Source organism: Patiria miniata, unplaced genomic scaffold, assembly GCF_015706575.1.
Source record: "Patiria miniata isolate m_02_andy unplaced genomic scaffold, ASM1570657v1 HiC_scaffold_28, whole genome shotgun sequence".
Lineage (NCBI taxonomy): Eukaryota > Metazoa > Echinodermata > Asteroidea > Valvatida > Asterinidae > Patiria > Patiria miniata.
The window spans coordinates 2374815-2395564 of record NW_024037067.1 but is presented as its reverse complement, the minus strand read 5'-3'; the positions used below and the strand labels follow the sequence as shown (position 1 = coordinate 2395564).

The 20750-nt window shown below is 38.9% G+C and overlaps 1 protein-coding gene across 1 annotated transcript in view; it reads right to left on the bottom strand.

Annotated features, from left to right (window-relative positions):
* Positions 1-2505: 2505 nt before the first annotated feature.
* LOC119734741 (THO complex subunit 4-A-like) overlaps positions 2506-20750 on the bottom strand; it is a 53249-nt gene continuing 35004 nt past the window's right edge. Inside the window, exon 6 of the mRNA XM_038208285.1 lies at positions 2506-3370. Within this exon, the coding sequence (XP_038064213.1) occupies positions 3359-3370 (12 nt within the window). The 3' untranslated portion in view covers positions 2506-3358. The remainder of the gene's footprint in view (positions 3371-20750) is intronic.

Below are 20750 nucleotides of genomic sequence, written 5' to 3'. Positions count from 1 at the left end.
ATTTTTAAAAGTTGTAAAACCGACGTTTGCAATACCTGTCAGTCTTTTCAAGCCTAGGTTACTAATCCATTATGTGTTTGCAGTAAAAATGTGCAAACGCGAAGTCACGCCGAGTCACACTAATGGATATGCTAATATGCGCGTCGTCATTATTGCCCCAAAATCGGCCAACCTGAAAACCATGCATGTGAGTTTGTGGCAAACAGTTTAGCTGAAATGCGGAATATAGTTAGTGTTCAACTACTCGTGAAATAACAACTTGTGGGGATTCCTAGAAATTTAGATATATACATATATTTGGGGGACTTTTCGATCGATTTCTACACGACTTTATAATTTCAGCTTTACCAGTTACCAGTATTAACGTTTTGTCATTAAATGACGGCGATTTTTTCCACTGACATGAAGTTTAGATTTTTCTTGTTCGTTTTAATTGAACATTTCAATCATACTGAGCATATTTTTCGAGAAACACAAATTTCAAAAAGCCGTGTGTTTTGGGGGGCATGAATTTCATTGCTCTGTCTGTAAATCAGATTAACTTTGTCTAACAAAGCTAAGGCCCCCACAACCAAATGGCTGAGTGAGGTTGAGCCAGCGGTGGCGGAACTAATGGATATGGCCTGAGTCGATTTGACAGAGTTGGTTTCTACGGCGAGCTCTTGCAGCAAGAAGCTAATAAGCAAGTGTTACTGTAAGCTGCTTGTTTCAATGGAGCTTTGGCAAAAAGGACCGTACCTTGATCACACGTTGATAATAAACAAATGAGTAATAAACATTCGGAAAAAACGTTTTCTGTCTTTATTTAAACCATAATGACCTTGACCTTTGGCCCAAGGGGTCCAAACGTGTCAGGTAGAAACGGGATCTTTCGAGAAGGAAAGATCCCCAGACTACCTCCCCCCCAAAAAAACAGCAGTTGGTATGACAAGTCTTGTTTGTAATTATTGTGGGAAAACTGTGAATGAACGAATGAATGACTGATTGGTTTATTAAAGCAACTACATTGTTGCGCGAAGGCCAAATTGGATATTGAATTTAAAATAAAAACATAATATAATAAACATATTTAATAAATCATTGACAACAAAATTTAAAATAAACTAATAAAAAAAACCCACATAACTAACTAAGTTACAGTTTAAAAAGGGTGGAGAAAAAGAAAACACGTATAAAACAGTAAATACTCTACCAAAAAATTACACGTTTGAGCGATTAAAATTCGTACATGTCCTGATTTGGTTAAAAAATGTTTAAAAAAATAAAAATTTTTTTAAACCAATGTTTAAAGCGTTGTTGTTGAAACCCCTCAGCCAGAGTCAAGTTATCATCCGGAAACCATTAACCAAACTCACCACTGTGACCTTGACTTTGGGACCCCCCAAACCAACCTCGACTTGCCTGATCCCAAGGGCAACCCCTACTGAAGTTAGAAACCAAAATCTAATTTCTAATTCAAGTTATCATCCGGAAACTAAGCTGCCCGGAACGACGGACATACGGACGCCGCCGTAGGCGATGACAATACCCCTCCAGCCTCTCGACTGAGGGGTAAAAATACAATGTTAAATGGTTTTAACCATAATGACCTTTGCCTTATTTTATGGGGTCCAAACTCATTCAGTTACTCTAAGCTTCCACTAGCAAGCTGCCTATCAAGGTTCATGACATTCATCCAACATGAGTTATCACTATGATGCATTACACGCAAGTACACCAACAGACAAGGCGGGGCATACACAATTGTGAAATCCCTTTACTTTTTTTTTTTTTTTTTTTAAATACCATGGCAAGTGCATTGCCTAATATGGCGATTAGGTATTTGCGTTATTTGACGTATTTTATTCTTGAAACATGACCAAGCCAGAACGGAATTGAATTGGACTGAGCACGGGAGTTGGGAAGGCACAATGTGTCTTCGAGGATACACGTTTAAGATCTTAACTTATGATTCCAGACTTGAAATTACAACTCCAAAATTTAGAGAGATATTTGTCAATTTGTCAGTCTCTTGTAATGTAAACTGAGCTCAAAAGGACATTGAGGCGTGTTAAGACTTGGCGAATGAGCAATTCCTGTCGGAGTGTTTCGCTGTCGGAATGTAAATTTACTTTATTTAGCAATTTAATCGCAAAGAAAATAAAAATCACAAACAGTCAACTACTGAGGCAACACACATTTTCCCTTTTAATTCTCACATTCACGACATTTTAAACTTTTTGTTATCATGTTTACATCACTGCTATAAAACAAAACAAAAGCAACCAAATGATAAAGTTAAGAAATTACACAATTAAAACAGTGAGAATTGTATAATAAAGTGTCAGGTAGTTGTTACTAAGGCCGCATTCACAAAACTGCTCAGCAAGTAGATCACTGTTAACAAAATAAAAATCGTTGATAAATAAAATCCAGTCAATAATAGTTGGGAATAAATTGAACTCCAAAAGGGAGAGAATAATGAACTATTTACACACACAAACTAATAATATCAAATACAGATTGTGAAATTATACTGACTTCGTTTTAATTCAGAGTAATTGTTTTAACTGAAAAAGTCCCCTCTAAAAACATTTTTAAAATAAGTATCACAAAAATAATTCAGAAAAAAAAATTGAAAAAAAGAAGGAAGTAAAGTACTATCAATAACTACTACAAGTGACCATGGCGATTAAAAATATAGAAACATTCTTAATTCCAGAATCGACAAAGAAAGTTTACAATCACGTTACTACAACACAGCCACAGTATTTTAAGGTTTACTTTGATTAAAAAGGGATTGTCTCGTGGAAGGACATGACCGAGGAACACATCTGCTCAAATGTGGAAACCAAAACTTCTAACTCGATGCAGAAAACAGACCTTTAGTTAATGGATTTGTAAAAATAGCCCTTCGCAAATTCAAGACGAATCCTGAACATATAGAAACAAAGAGGGTCCCCTAGCAAACAATTCCGTCGGGTTATCTGTTCTTGAAAGAATGAAAAAAGTTACGTCCACTTTATGACATTTCACACTACGAAGACCTCACTTAAATCTGCTGAAGCGTGCCGGACTCAGAACTACTGGTTAAAAAAACCTTACTTCTAGCCTTCAAATTTATTAACACATTTACTGGTGAGATATTCAATAAAAGTCGAGGAGATACCTTGGTTAGAATATTATTTGCCAGAGCAGGAGAATAAACTTGACCAGTTTCCACACATAAAAAACCTCTGTACAAGCTGATCATAGAGACATATAAAGCACTCTGACAAATTACTGATGTCCAACAACAAGTACAGTACTGTGGCAAAGTTCCAGTTGAAGAAGGTCCCTCCTCAATGAAACTCCTGTTTTCCTGCTGATGTTGTGTACTTTAACTATCCATCTGGAAATGAATAAAAAATGCAATAAGACATAATTAAAATTGTTTAAATAAGACAAGGGGGGGGGGGGGGGGTGTCTGCACACCATCTGACTACGGGGTTTGCAGGACTGTAAAATAGACCCAAAATTGCGTATGCCAGACAAATCAAGATTTGCTATTAAAGCATTTTGTGGACCTTGAACTTGAGGGTCCGTAAAGCAAAAGGTTGGCCATTGTGCAATCGAGTAGTGTGTACAAATTAAAATTTGATAAAGCAATTAAGGCAAAAAAAAACCCAGTCTTCGGCTTCTGATATGCGCGCGCAATCGCCGTAGCTGTTGAGGTCTCAAAATCGCCAAACTCACTGGTTTGACTGGAATCCTGCTGTTGCACAATTTTAAATGTGATTGAGTGTAATAAGCTTATGTTGTCTCTCTGGGCTGCCATATATTTTGCACTGAATTAAGTCGGGCTCTATTATATAATTGTGCGTCTACAAGCCAGACCGAGGGAGCGATGGTCGTGTATCTGGAACGCGTAAACGCTTTTTAATTAGCGCAGACTAATGACCAGCCTGGCAGCTCATGCACGATGCCCATATTTGGGTATTTTTTTTTTTTTTTTTTGAAAAGTATATTTTGGTGATTCCACTTACACATCCCTTCTTCAATAACATTTTCTAAAGCATTTAAGAATGACTGGATAATTATGAGGACACAGTAACGATTCAAAACGGCTACTATTAAACTCTAAAATTGCGCGCATTAACCCTGTCTCCAGATATCATATGGTAGTCATCAATACCTTAGTTTTTGATGGGCTTCAAAATCAACACAGTTACTCGATTAAGTCTTTATGGAAAATTATGTGAACAATGATAAAATTGTGATATTAAGGCCAGAAAACAAAAACGGTGAACTTGATCAACTCCACCACGTTCGGCAGGCTTCGCCTAGTTTTTAGTCCAATTTACGGACACCTAATTTCCCCCCCTTTTTGTTTTTGTGGGCTAAATATCTAGATGATAGACAATTTGTTCACATGATTTCCCATTTATTTTTGTTAGGGTAACTGTGTCAGTAAGTAATTTTGGGAATTTGAAGCTGAGGTTTCGCAAGACTACTTGATGATATCTGAGGGAAAAGGAATGCGCGCTACTTTAGGGTATGATGGTAGCCATTTTGGATCTTTATGATGTCCTTAAAATCTTTAAGTCTCCGATATGCTCTAGAAAATGTTATTTAAGTAAGGATATGTAAGTAACATCCCCAAAATAAGCTTTTCACAAAATAACAAAAATAAACATCTACCGAATTATGGGAATAAATATATTACACGGCAGGGATTAAGGCTTTATGCAAATTAGGCACCCGTCCCAAAAAAAATTCAGGTGTCACCCCTTCTAAATATCTTCTCTGGGGCTATAAGAATCTATCTGCTAAGTTTGGTGCTTTAAACCAGTCGGTCACGATTCCAACCGTATGCCACCTGACTATATCCAAATTTCACGACGAATGTTCGTGTCGGTCGAGATCGTAAGTGGGTGCAGAATTCTCCTGCCTTATGGCCTTACTGAGGTCACCTCAAGCTCCACTCTGAAGGATATTTGTGAGAGTTTTAGGGGATCGAAGCGTCATCTGCAACATCAGCCGACAAATTAGAGGAAAAAACACACACAAAACGCATCACCGCACCACTTTTGGGGCAAGCTCCGTACCAGAACCTCAGCCTCACTAAATTAAGCAGTTAAAGCATGAGCAGTCTTTAAAAAAATTCCTGACCAACCTACCCTATTTTGAAATGACATGTTTCAATTCTTCGTGAAATTTGGATAGTCAAGACAAAAATCAGTATATCAACTAAGTCATTTCCAAATTCTCACAACGATATCAGAGATAGTGTAGTCTCAAGCATTTGAGATTGTGTAGTCTCAAGCTATTTAGACTCAGCAGTACAAAATTAATCTGAATAATCATGAGTGTTAAATTAATTTCTGTGACATCACACTAAGGTCATTCCGTGTCAAATCACTTTTTTTTTAAAACTTATGCTGTGAGCCATCAGAACAAACCTCTCATTGTTCTGAGAGTCTGCTAAAACAAAATGTATGCCACGAAGCACAGAATGTAGGGTCCAAAGAAAGGCCACACTACCAGAGACCATGATGTGGAGCGTGGGCTCCAGGGTATACCATTGTACCGGATAGCTTAGCGTGAAGTGCCTACATGTAATTTTCTAATTTAACTTTTGTTCCAAATAAACATTTTAATTTCAATGTAGGGACGTACTTATTACATTCAACAACATAAAAACTGGATAAAATACTTTACCTGGATTCAATTAAATGAGAAAATGCGTTAAAAGGGGGTACGTTGGAGATTTTGTAACGCCATGTTGTCCATAAATAATTAATCATTCCAAAGATTGTTTTTCATCACAGGCTAGCAATCCAATTTCAAAAGTCTTTCAAACATCGCTTCCAATGGGCCAGTTGGGCCAACGCCCCAAGCTACGTTTGAGTACAATTTTGCATAAGGTAGTTATTATTTTAATGAGTAAACTTAAAACATGTAAAAAATGATTGATTTAATCATGAAACATGGTATTTCATTTATGCTTAAACACTTTCAACATGTCTTTCAACACCTAATCCACTGCGACTGCAATGAAAGAGTTGCCTGCCCGAACACTTTGCGTTTGCAACTGAACAAACACAATAGCTCTAGTTTACATGTATTTGACATTGTCTAACTCGGTTGTAAATATGTTTACGCGGACGTTGAAGAAACCAATGTTTTGCATTGGTGATTGGTCACCGCGCGCTGTTCCCGAGACACAAAACATGTATGGTACACTGAGAACGACACGAAAAACGTATTCGTACTCCGTCATGTCCGATGTAAACAAGCGTTGTTTTGGTGTCTTTTCTCGGGAACGGCAAGACATTGGGTTGGTTTCCTGTCAACCAGATGTTAGAAATAAGTAAACAATCCAAGGCTAAGTAAACAATCCAAAACATAAAATGTTCGGGGATTTTAGGACCTAGTGCCCTTTTAAGCAATTATTAATTTGAAACTAATGCATCCTTTAGGGATAAACTGATCTCAAAACCCATTTTCTTTACATGTTACGTCCGGTTTGATGAAGACATCAGTTAAAAATATGCATAATAAATACTGATGTAGTTTTTGGTCCACAAAGGTGTGGGCTGATTCTACTAGCGAATCGTAGAGTAGAGTATTGCTACACATGCGTTATTCCCTAGAGGGTGTAAAGCCATTCGCTAAGATTTATTACCCACAGTACTTTGCGGCCTGCCCGCCACCTCTCTCTTTTCTCGAGCGTAAAGGCGCGTAAGCACTCTATGGGTAAGTATTCGTGAGTAGAATGGAACCACACATTTGAGTGTGGGTGTGTGTGTGTGTGTGTGTGTGGGGGGGGGGGGGTTCTACTACGCTCTACTTAAAATCCGTAGAGTATTTCTATATGTAGAATAGCACTGTGTTAGGTAGGTGGGTTCGCGTGGAAGTAGAGCGTAGTAGAACCCCCCCCCCCACATACACACACAAATGTGTGGTTCCATTCTACTCGCGAATACTCACCCATAGAGTGCCTACCCGCTTCCCCACTCACGTACGATGTTGAAGGCGGGCCTCAAGGAAGCGTTAAGCCTTAAGCCAACCAGATTAAACCCACTAAAGTAAACCAGTGGAATCGGCTCTCACCATAAATGAGGTAAGCCGACACTGGTCGGTACTGCGGGACGCCAGCGGAGGAGGAACCGGATCCGGTTGCACCATTGGGGCAAATATTCGTGGGCAGCTCGACTCCAGGTAATGGAGAGCAACAAGGTATGAGAGGACACACAAAAAAGCAAGCTTGGGAAAAACAAACAAACCAACCAAAAAACCGCATCACCACACCAATTCCGGAACTTTGGTCTGACCAGAGAGCGACTATTCTATTCTTTTGCCTTATGAATACAGCCTGGTGTTCAATGCGGATTGGGCAGCTACCACGTGAGGGCCCCTACAGGATACCAGAGCTTGTCCTCCGGAACAGAGGAGCACTTTCAGTCAGGAACGAAGATATCAGGCGGGAAAATCATCGCTGACTAGCTCTTCCTAACGCCAATGTCCTAGACATATGGTCAGGGTGTGGAGTTCACTCATGCGGCGTGCTATGGCTAACGTCAGGAGGAAGACCCTTTTCAAGGGAACGTTAACAGTAGCGTGGTCCAGAGGTTCAAACGGGGCCAGGCGAAAGCTTGCAAGACCCGCCTAAGATCCAATGATGGTAGTTGTGTCCGTTGGGGGTCATGAAACATGCATGGCTCGTATGAGGTAACCGCCGCAATTCTGGAGCGATAGTTTTTGAAAATGTGAACTGCAAGACCATTTGCAGGGATTGATAAATTGACCTCTTTCATAGCCTTTAAATTGACCTCTTTCATAGCCTTCAGCCTGCATGCGAGTCTGAAACTGGCCAGCAAAAAGGTCTTGCCCTTGAAAAGGAAGGGACTCAAGATGCTTGCGAGAACAGAAATATGGCATCAAGAATTGCTGCCCGTCGTGCCTCAATGTCGTGACGGCAAACTCGAGTAAGCTCACTGAAAACTGCCCGAAGTGAGGTGTCCCGACAGCGAAAGGTTGAGCCCTAGCATGTCGGCTGGAATGGTGGGATCGGTTTGACACCCTGAAACAAGTATTCAGCCTGTGCAAAGCCTCAGGGACACGGCCTGGTAAAGCCGTGTAACGGGAGTGAGCGACCGGCAACGTGTGCTGTGCTTAGAACTCACTCCCGAAAATGTACCAATAACGACCAAAGAACTAGATGTATGTTTGTTGACAAACATATGGCTGTTTCGCTATTGTGTTTTTTATGTCATGTTATAGACTACGGGAGATAATAGATGTGAAGTCGAAAGTTGCAAAATCATGAGGACAAATGGTACAAAGACATATGCTTAAAAATGCAGATTGGATTGAATGTCTATTCTTATCTGATGACGTCATCATGACACGGCTGATATTGTGATCGATATCAATTTGAGGTTTAGGTAGAATCTATATTTGTCAACTGAATGGAACTTGTTGCATGTAGTCATATCAACAGAAATTGTAAACAATTTTGCGAAACCATTTTTCCAATCATAGGTATTTAGCCTCCAAAATATGCAACTTTACTATGACGTCATATGTCACGTGATGACGTCATCATGACGCCACTACAATGTTCATCTATAACGCATCCCGGTCTAGGTACAAACCAACTTTTAACCCAATCAGTCATGTAGTTCAGGAGATATATGCCGTTAAAATATGTTTATTGACTATGACATCATATGTCACGTGATGACGTCATCATGACATCATTTTTTGAACCAAATCGGACCTGTAATTCTTGTAATACCGGCCTTCAAAATATGTATTTTTACGATGACGTCACTTTAATTTTCATCTATAACACATCCCGGTCTAGGTACATACCAACTTTTAACCCCATCGGACTTGTAGTTCAGGAAATATAGGCCTTCAAAATATGTTTCTTATATGACGTCATATGTCACGTGATGACGTCATCATGGCGTCAAGTTAATTTTCATCTATAAGACATCCCGGTCTAGGTACATACCAACTTTCAACCCAATCGGACCTGTAGTTCTGGAGATATATAGCCCAATCTGTCAGGTCTAGCCGAATTCTGCTAGAAAATGATCACAACAGAAAAATCGCATATAATGTGACGTCACGTGACTCATGATGACGGCACGATGAAGTCAATGTTCGGCATTCGTCCCGTACGGGGTCAATCGTCTTCATACTATCCTCACGCGCTATGCACATATGCATGTAAAAATACAGCGCGAACAGCGACCTCACGCGGCCACTATTTTTATGCAAATCAGTTGGAGACGATCTCGAGCCTTGGTTCAATCGTCTATGTGAGGTTTTGGGGGTGGTGCTCATTATGTTAATAGCCTTAGCTGACCTTAAATGTCGTTTTCTTATTGGTCGATCGTTGCGTGGAAACTTGCATAGTGAAACGTGGCACCATACATAATCCATACACGTACACTGCACACGGCACCAATGCACAAAAACTGTGGTTCCTGTCACGTCCGCAAAAGGCGGAATAGCTGCAAATAATTTGATGACGTCCGGATTTACCAAGGTGTGATTGGACACTCCACATATTAGCCCCGCCTACATTATCTGTATTCGCATACGAGGTCGTGCGCTGGAAATCTAGCGCAAAGTAAAGAAAAACATAAGCTTTGGCCGACGATTAAACCAAGGCTCGATATCGTCTCCAACTGATTTGCATAAAAATAGTGGCCGCGTGAGGTCGCTGTTCGCGCTGTATTTTTACATGCATGTGCATAGCGCGTGAGGATATATGCCGACGATTGACCGCGTACGGGACGAATAACGACGAGAGCATTGACCAAGGCTACTAACATGTACCTTGGTCACATGGAACGTTCATTGACAGCATTAGTGTTTTCTGTAGGTTTTATATGAATTAATCCCTAAATCCCTATGATCTCAGAATAAATACAAGATTTCTATTGTTTAAGCCACTGTGACCTTGACCCTTGACCTTTCGACCCCCAATGCGATAGGCCTATTTGGATTACCAAGAATGATCCACAATCCAAATTTGTAGTTCACATGTAAATTATTTCTCAAGTTATCACACTGACAAAATTTCTTGTTTTAGCCACTGTGACCTTGACCCTTGACCTTTTGGCCCCAAATGCAATAGGCTTCTTAGGATTGCCAAGGACAATCCACAAACCAAATTTGAAGTTCATATGTAAAGTATTTCTCAAGTTATTGCACTGACAAGATTTGTCCAGACACACCCACCCAAGGACAAGGCGGAAACAGTATACCCCTTCGGCTTCGCCGCGGGGGCATAAACATTGTGTATATACCTGTTACCTAACAAACCAAATACAGAAGGGATTTTGAATTTTGAATGCTGCGTTCGTGAGATATGGCTTAAAGGTTAAAAAATTCGAAAATTCATATAAAATCGCACGACTGCGTCATCATGACATCACCTCATTTTTTAACTATAACACATCCCAGTTTACCGACACACCGAGCTTCAATCCAATTGGACTTACTGTTCTGTAGATATAGGACTTCAAAATATGCACGTTTGTGATGACGTCATGTGTCCCATGATGACGTCATCATAACAACACCTGTCAGTGTACATATTTTTTATTGTGGTCTTGATGTGCACCAAGTTTGACGTTAATCCAATGAAACAAAGTGTACAATTTTGTAAATGTAATAAAATTTTAAATTTTTAACAAATCATAAAAAATCAACCGATGACGTCATGGTGACGTCATTTCAGATTTTGCATACTTGTGACACCATCTACCTATCCACTAAGTTTCATGACGATTGGGCCTTCCCTTATATGTGTTTTTAAAAAATGACATTTTTAATGATGTCATTGTGACGTCACACTTTTTTTCTAAATTTTGGGCAAACACGTATTACCTAACAAACGTAATACAAAAAGAATTTTCAATTTTGCATGTTGCGTTCGTGAGATATGGCTAAAAGCTACAAAAATTCAAAAAATTATATTAAATCGCACGACCTATAACACATCCCGGTCTACCAACATACCGAGTTTCAACCCAATCGGACTTACATTTCTGTAGATATAGGCCTTCAAAATATGCACGTTTGTGATGACGTCACGTGACCCACGATGACGTAATCATGATGTCACTCTTCGAGACACAATTTCACTATAGGGTCTTTACCTGAGATAAGTTTCATTGTAATAGGACTTTGTTTTAGGTCAAAAGTGGGTCACACCACAAACGCCTACAAAGTCAATGGGATTTGGGGTGGACCCAAAAAGATCATAACAAAAACAAAGGCTTTTCTGCTGCTCAGCGGAAAAGCCAAACAAAAACCTTTTACGAAAACAAAGGCTGTTTCGGCAACCAGCCGAAACAGCCAAAAACAAATCAGGTGTGTTTACAAACACAAATGCCCCGCAACCGTGACTGTTCCCATAACATAACGCCATTCTTTTAACATCGACTTACATGTACATGTACTTGGGTCACATGGAACGTTCATTGACATCATTAGTGTTTTCTGTAGGTTTATATGAATAAATCCCTATGATCTCAGAATAAATACAAGATTTCTATTGTTTTAGACACTGTGACCTTGACCCTTGACATTTTGGCCCCAAATACAATAGGCTTCTTAGGATTACCAAGAACAACCCACAAACCAAATTTGAAAGTTCACATGTAAAGTATTTCTCAAGTTATTGCGCTGACAAAATTTCTTTCGTTTTAGCCACTGCGACCTTGACCCTTGACCTTTTGGGATTGCCAAGAACAATCTACAAACCAAATTTGAATTTCACATGTAAAGTATTTCTAAAGATATCACGCTGACAAAAATTCTTTTGTTTTAGCCACTGTGACCTTGACCCTTGACCTTTCGGTTCCCAATGCAATAGGCTTCTTAGAATTGCCAAGAACAATCCACAAACCAAATTTGAAGTTCACAGGTAAAGTATTTCTCAAGTTACCGCGCTGACAACATTTCTTTCATTTAATCCACTGTGACCTTGACCCTTGGCCTTTCGGCCTTCAATGCAATAGGCTTCTTAGGATTACCAAGAACAATCCACAAACCAAATTTGAAGTTCACATGTAAAGTATTTCTCAAGTTATCGCACTGACAAAATTTCTTTTGTTTTAGCCACTGTGACCTTGACCTTTGACCTTTGGGCCTTCAATGCAATAGGCTTCTTGGGATTACCAAGAACAATCCACAAACCAAATTTGAAGTTCATATTTTAAGTATTTCTCAAGTTATTGCGCTGACAAGATTTGTCCGGACACACACACCCACCAACCCACGTGTGTAAATGCCGGCAATCGTGGACGCCCCATTCTCCCTAATCCTTTTTCCTTTTTAGCGACAGCTCTCATTGGTTTTGTACACCAATGTTTTGGCTGGTTGCTGAAACAGCCCAAAAAAACCCTTAATCTTAACGAAAACAAAGGCTATTTTGGCTTGTTGCCGGAACAGCCAAAAAACACTAAATGTCACAAAAAGTCACTCAACTTGTAGATACAACAACAGAAGACAAAATAGTTGAATAAAACCTTGAACTTAGCTGTAATGAATGGCTGGAGAAAGACAAAGTTTTAGCAAATCGAGAGCTCGGTAAATATACGTCTTTCACGTAGTGCCGCTAAGAAAAAATAGGAAGTATGGCGGGCGGGCCGTAAGGTACTGTGGGTAATAAATCTCAGCGAATGGCTAGGCTCCCTAGGGAATACTCTACGGTTAAGTATAGAGCGCAGTAGAGTCTGGTTGTTTTAATATTCACGTTTCTTTCGGTAATTTGAATGAAGCCAACTTTGACCTTCCGTTTACCCCAGAAGTAAAGGTAAAGCGTCAAATCACAATGTGTAACCATGATTCTTTGTTTTGTCCACGAGCTATGATTGAAACAAAAGTCTTTTATTAAACTAAAATTGCTTGTAATTTGATACCTTGGCCCAATTTCATGGCTCTGCGAAAAAATTCCTTCTTACTTCAGCTGAAAATTGTACACTTACAGTAAGCATATTTTATGGGTTAAGCCCGGTTCATACTTCATGCGAAAGCGAATGCGAAGCGAATTTGACGTCATAAAACATTCGTTGCAAAATTCGACCGAGTTGAAATATGTTCAACATATTTCAACTCGGTCGAATTTTGCAACGAATGTTTTATGACGTCAAATTCGCTTCGCATTCGCTTTCGCATGAACTAAATAGAGTATCGTGCTCGTTTTTTTCATGAGGTTGTAGACTATGCCGTGAGAAACATTTCTTGTTCCCGGACACAAACCGCTTGACCTTTACTTCCGGTGTTTAACCGGAAGTGCAATGAAAACTGAATATAACGCAAAAGCGGAAGCATTTTACTACAGACATATATTATGCAAGTGTTTAGTGCGAAATGCAAATCACAAAAAACAGTGTGATGACGTCATCATCCGAAAGAGCGCCCCCTAGTGGCACATTAAATGTGTTTGTTTTCTTTAATCTGAAGAACATCGGTTCCCATTTTACCAAATCGCCCCTTGATATTCTTTGATTAACCACAGATAACTTGGCAAGGTTTCAAATTCATGACGTCATCAGACCGGAAGTTACGTCGATGAGAATTTGAAAACGATCATATTTTAAATTGAATTCTGTCATTTGATACATGTCGTACATGTATATCTTCTTAGCCCAAATAACGATACCAAATCAATTAATGTTAACCTTTTGCTTCCAAATACTAGTGACGTCATGAAACCGGAAGTTAGGTGTTTATTGTCCATATTTCCATACGTTATTTAACTTCACAATAAACATTTATCCACTCCGAACTAAATCAGTATTCACTTCCCGTTTTTTAATAATAACGTCATCAAGCCAGAAATAACTCTTATGTGTACATAAAATGTTTACGGAAATTTAGCACATGGTTAAAGATGCATTTTTAAACAAAATAATTTAGTGTGATGGAAAGGATTTAATTTCGTGATCCTTTGTTGTTACATAAACATATTCATAACTTAACTCGGCAGTGTTTTATGAAAAAATTGCCTACCCGACCACTCTGCGTTTGTAACAAAAAATGCGAACCTCTGGTTTTAACCCTGATTTTGGTAAAAGTAATACCTGAAAATAAAGGTAAGAAAATAAGGGACTTTAATGTTTAAAAATCCTTGAAGTTGCTTCCTGGCGGTGTTAAGGTGTTTTTCAGGGGGAGGGGGGGGGGGGGGGGGAGGGGGAGGGGAAGGGGCAGGAATGGCAATCACAAGCTCCGTTCATAGAAGTGGCCCATGAACATGGATAGCAATATAACGTAAGGCCACAAAAAAAAAACAAAGTTGGTCTCTGGTCGGCTTTTGATCGTGCGCGTCAATTTGTTTCCCCCAACATTTTCCGCGCTAGCTACAACAGCGCCCTCTGTTACTGCACCGCCTCAAATGTTCGTGGGCAGCTCGTACCCAGTAATAGATCCGGTACAAGGTTGATGTTGAACAAATGATAGCAGACCATGGGTACGAAGTTGCTGCCAGCTGATCAACAACAATGGCGGCTAGCCAAGTACGTGTATCAACACGATGACATGCGATGAGCAATTGTGATTGTGAGGCCATCCTAAAATAAAAAAGTGCTTCCTGTCCAGTGGGTGGGGAAAAAAAAAATCCAGTCGGGGGGGGGGGGGGAGGATTTTGTTTTTTTGTTTGCATGTTTTGTTTTGCCCTTGCAGTCTCAGTGGTAAGCTCTGAACTTCAGCCTTTGCTTATTATTTATAAGGTTATGTTTAAGTCAAATACCGTTTTCTATTCACAGTGTGAATATGTAACAGAAGGTACAAATAATAAACAAAGATAGAAAAATTACAGGTTATAAAAAAATGCACAGGCTATCATGCAGTTTGGGGAAAAAAATTGTGAGTTCATTGGTGTGCAAAGTACACTGAATAAGCACCTGTTAAAAAAAATGATAGTCTCTTTTTTATCATATAAACCAATAAAATATTTCAATACAATTCTTGTCTGTGTCTCGGGTGGTCTTATTTTATGAAAACAATTCATGTTTTATTTAAACAATTAGCGTTCATGAGTCCAAAATGACGTCTGACACCATAGTGTTTCCGTGTACAAATGTACAAAGTCATGGAGGCCATCACAAAATCCAACATGGCGGCGCCCATAGAACGCACAAGTTTTGAAAACTATTAAAAGTACCGAGTAAAAGCTCCCCCAGCATCGATTACAGCTTGGCACCGCCGGCTCATTGACCACAACAGATTGGCAAGGATCTGATTATCTAGGCCATATCAAATCCGCTGAAGAATTTGGTACAACTCAGCATGATTCCATGGCCGAACTTACAGAGGCGAAATGAGAAAATTGTGTACAACGCTGGCGAGACATATTGTGTAGCAAGCACCGGACTGATGGTGTACTTCCGTATGCACATTGTATGCAGATGGCATTGGTCCATTGCCAGAATTAATATGGCACGCGGTTACACAGCAATAACACGTGCACGCATGTTCCGTGTTGCTAGCTGCATTGTACGTGGAGTGGGATCGGAGCTGCATTTTACCCGTGCCTAGACAGCGAGCCATCTGACCATTGTCTGGGTCGCACTGCGGTGAAAAGTGCGATGGTCCAGGGGAAAAAAATCATAACTTTTTTGTTATGAGCGATAAAAAGCTGATTCAAAAATCATGTTATCGTTTATTTAATGGGGATTCCTATGATATCAAACATTTTGATAAGTTTGGAAAATTAAAAAAATGAAAGTCGTTGGAGTCTGGACTCCGTACCCAGAGTGCAGTGGCGTTGCATTGGCGCAGTTTCGCGGAGCTTTTAGAAAGCATTGGCATGAAAATTCTAGTTTCAATATTTATTAATGGTGGCAGCATTTGACCTGCTAAATATTCATTAAACGGCCCAAAAAAATGGTGCCAAACGGCCCCAAAACAGCACGCCTTTCCCCCATTGGTAGTTTAAATGCCAGCTTAATGATATTCATGACCTCATGAATACATAATGAAGCAATTCAAGATGGCGGTTTCAAATTGTCGTAAAGTGGTGTCGCGAAGCGGTATGTTCCTTCCTCCGTACGTCCATGTCCATGAAGGAGAGGATGTTTAGTGTTGTAAACTTGACTATTACCGACTTAGATAATGACACAAGACACAGCTTTGAACATTTATTTAACATCTGTGATATTTTGAAGTCAAGCTTGATATTGAAAATTGAACAACTGGTGCATAAATACTTTTGCAGGCCAGTTCAGTGTACACACGTACACGTGCAGGGCAGCCGTACATTTGGTAAAATGGCTCCACACAGCACGTGAGTACGAGCACAGGGTCTAGTTTGCGCGCCCCACATCCCTTCCAAAGTCTTCCGTGCATGGTGCATCGAGTCAGTTCTATCATAGAGAGAGCAAGGTTGGTTTGGAATTCACAAGCGATGTGGCATCACTTCGTTGTGTTTTACCACTTTTTTTTTTTTCACCAGACGTCAAAGTAACACTGGAAGAAGAAGGATAAAAAAAAATTAGAGGTCTATGTCTGTTTCCAACAGAACATAGGGCTTTTCCACATTATGTTTGTTTTTTTAAATTGAGGTCATGTTTTTCTGTTGTGTGCATTTACCTTTTGTCTAACAAACCTAATTTAAAAAGAATTTTGATTTTGGAATAATGCATTTGTTAGATACGGCAAAATGTTCAAAATTAAAAAAATATATATATGTAATCACAAGATGACGTCATGATGACGTCACCTCAATATTTATTTGTAACACATCCCGGCCTACCCCCATACCAAGTTTCAACCCAATCTGACTTACTGTTCATGAGATCTAGGGGCTTAAAATATACAAGTTAACGATGACGTCACCATGTCTAATGATGACGTCATCATAACAATACTTGGCAGTGCTCATTATTTTATTGTGGTTTTAGTCTGTACCAAGTTTGAAAACAATCGGATTAATAAGAGTGTTAAATTTTGTAAGAAGGATAAAATTGGCAATATTAAAAAAATTGTAAAACATCTACCGATGATGTCATCGTGACGTCATTCAAAATTTTGTGTACTAGTATTATTATCTACCCACCCACCAATTTCATGACGATCGAACATTCCCTTATATGTGTTTCAAAAAGCGCATTTTTGATGACGTCATCATGACGTCACACATTTTTCAAAATGTTGTACCTATACCTATTGCCTAACAAACCTAATACAAAAAGAATTTTGAATTTAACATATTGGGTTCGTGAGATATGGCTTAAAGGTCCAAAACTTCAAAAAATCTATATAAAATCACACGATGACGTCATGATGACGTCACCTCAATTTTCGTCTATAACACACGTGACCCATGATGACGTCATCGTGACATCACTCTTCGGGACACAAGTTTCATTAGAATACGAGTTTGTTTTAGGTCCAAAATGCCGCGGTGAATAAACGTGTACAAAGTCTATGGGATTTGGGGGTGGAACAAAAAGAAAAAAAAAAACTAGAGCTATGCCTGTTCGATGAACAGGACACAGGCTTTTCCGCATTTTTAAAATAATACGTGTAAAGAAATACTTTAAAAAAAATACTTTGACACATTTTTGTATTAGGAGAAAATGTAAAAAAGTTGATAAACTAATAAAACTAGAAATGTGTTTGTGGACAAACACTGAGCTGTTTCGACCGTTTTATTAATGACTGCCGTAAAAGAGTTTCATCCAGGTTGAATGGACAAGTACATGCGTATTCCATACAAAAAGTGTCCATCCTATGTAAAAAAAAAACATTTTTCATGACGTCATGATGACAGCACACATTTTTTGAAAATTTTTTGTATCTATCTACGACCTAACAAACCTTTTTGCAAAAAAAGGATTTCGAATTGAGACATGAGTAAAAGGTCCAAAAATTGAATAATTTATATAAAATGACATGATGACATCATCGTGACGTCACTGCAATTTTTGACTATAACACTTCCTGGAATATCTGCATACCGAGATTGAACCCAATCGGACCTCAGGTTCTCTAGATATAGCGACTTAAACTATTCCGGTTTAGGATGATGTCAACTGACACGTGATGACGTCATTATGACGTCATGATTCGACCTCAATCTTCAGATGGTGGTCTAAGTGTGTGCCAGATTTGAAGTTGATCGGACGGTATTTTACATAATTTTTGAAAAAATTTGAAGAAAATATTAAAATTTGAAAAATTCATAAAAAATCAGACGATGATGCCATGATGACGTCACTTCAGTTTTTGAATGCTGTTATCTACACCTACCTACCCACCAAGTCTCATATCGAACACAAAATCACGTTTTTGATGACATCATGATGACGTCAAACATTTTATGAAATTGTGTGCATCTATCTTTCACCTAACAAACATGTTACAAAAAGAATTTTGAATTTACCATGTTCCATTGATGAGATTTGAGTAAAAGGTCCAAAAATTGCATAATTTATGTAAAATCACAAGATGACGTCATCGTAACGTCACTGCAATTTTTGTCTATAACACGTCCCGGAATACTTGCATACCAAGTTTGAACACAATTGGACCTCCGGTTCTGTAGATATAGGGCCTTAAAGTATGCACCTTTAGGATGACGTCATGTGGCATGTGATGACGTCATGATGACGTCATGATTCCGCATACATCTTCAGATGGTTGTATAAGTGTGTGCCAGGTTTGAAGTCGATCGGACCGTAATTTATATAATTTTTACAAAATTTGCAGAAAATATTAAAATTTGAAAAATTCATAAAAAATTAGATGATGATGTCATGATGACGTCACTTCAGATTTTGGATGCTGTTATCTATACCTACCTACCCACCAAGTTTCATAACGATCGGACATACCCTTATATGTGAATAAAAAAATCACATTTTTGATGACGTCATGATGACGTCACACATTTAACGAAATTTTGTGCATCTATCTATGATCTAATAAACCTGTTACAAAAAGAATTTCGAATTTACCACATTCCGTTCATGAGATATGAGTAAAAGGTCCAAAAATTGAATAATTTATATAAAATCACACGATGACGTCATCATGACGTCACTGCAATTTTTGTCTATAACATGTCCCGGAATACTTGCATACCAAGTTTGAACCAAATCGGACTTCCGGTTCTGTAGATATAGGGCCTTAAAGTATGCTCTTTTAGGATGACGTCACGTGACACGTGATGACGTCATGATGACGTCATGATTCGGCGCACATTAATAATAATGCTACATATTTATCCTTTAATGTTGCTTAATACTTATATAAGGTGTCAACCCAATCAAATTTCTAATTCATTAGATATGCTAATTAGGGTCTTACATTATAACTTCCGGTGACACCGGAAGTAGAGGTCACATGACCCGGACATACCAATTTTTATCTGTAACACTTCCCAGTGTGTATACCTGCCAGGTTTGAGATCAATCGGTCAAATGGTTCTATAGTTATAGGACTGTAAAGATTGCCTCATTAAATATTCATGACATCATAACATCACAATAATTAAGTGCACAGTAATAATGATACAATATAATTATTTGTCAATATAGCTTTGTATTAATGTGAAGTTTCAACCTAATCAGATTAATAATTCATGAAATATGATATAGGGGTCTAAAATTACCACTTCCGGTAAAACCGAAAGTGAAGGTCACGTAACCTTGACATATCAATTTTCATCTATAACACTTCCCTTTCTGTATACCTACCAAATTTGAGATCAATCGTTCAAATAGTTCAATAGTTATAAGGCTGTAAAAATTGAGTCTATCAATACACACATTTGCTATGTACTTGTGAAAATAACCATTTTTGAAGATTCTGTCAGAAATCTGCCAAAAATATCCATTCTGTCAAATATTCTGTCAAACTTGTTTTTTACAAAAAAATTCTGCCAAATTTAGCCGAAATTCGGCTAAAACGGTCACCCTGTTGGTCAGTCCGCTCCCTCATGACCACGTGCGTGTGTGGTGTATGGGAAGCGGGCGATGCCGAATCTGGTCGATGTATACGCACACACTTGCGGCTTGCATTGGTTGAGTCGGCATTTTTTATTTCAACTTGCAAGGTATTTTTTTGTTGACGCCGCGTCGACTGTGTGAACAATTTGACAAGCTGGGAACTTGGCACTGTTGAGGCAAATGTTTACGCTATCATTTAAGGGGCAATTCAACATTATATCTGTACGGATTGATTTATTAGCAATTTTTGAAAAAGGAAAGGTCTTTTCAATGGAACTTCCGGTCTGATGACGTCATACGCCTAAAACTTTGCACACCTCTTAAGTGGGTCAAGGTCATCATATACACCAATATTTAGGCGATTCCGACAAACTTCGCCACAGACATCTATTCAAAATACATTTTTGAAAATTTCCACCCTGTCGCTAGAGGGCGCTCGAAGATAGCATGACGTCATCAGTAGATGATTTGAAGAATACTATCAGCCAAGAGACTAACACCGTTAAAAGCAAGTTCATATCTATTACCACTTTTAAATAATAAGCCACTTCCGGTTTTGGCCTTTTTCGACCGGAAGCAAGGGTCACGTGATTGCACGCACACTGAATGAAATAAAGACCTCAACCTACTCTACCACTTGCCGGCAACAGAATGCTGGGGACGCGTACGGTTGATTTCTTAAGCATTTTTAAATATTAAAAGTGTCACAATTTAATTGCCTATAAATAAACACCGGATGACGTCATCATAACGTCATCATTACACAATGTTGTTTAAATTAGGGTCATTCTTTGGACAAAGATTGGT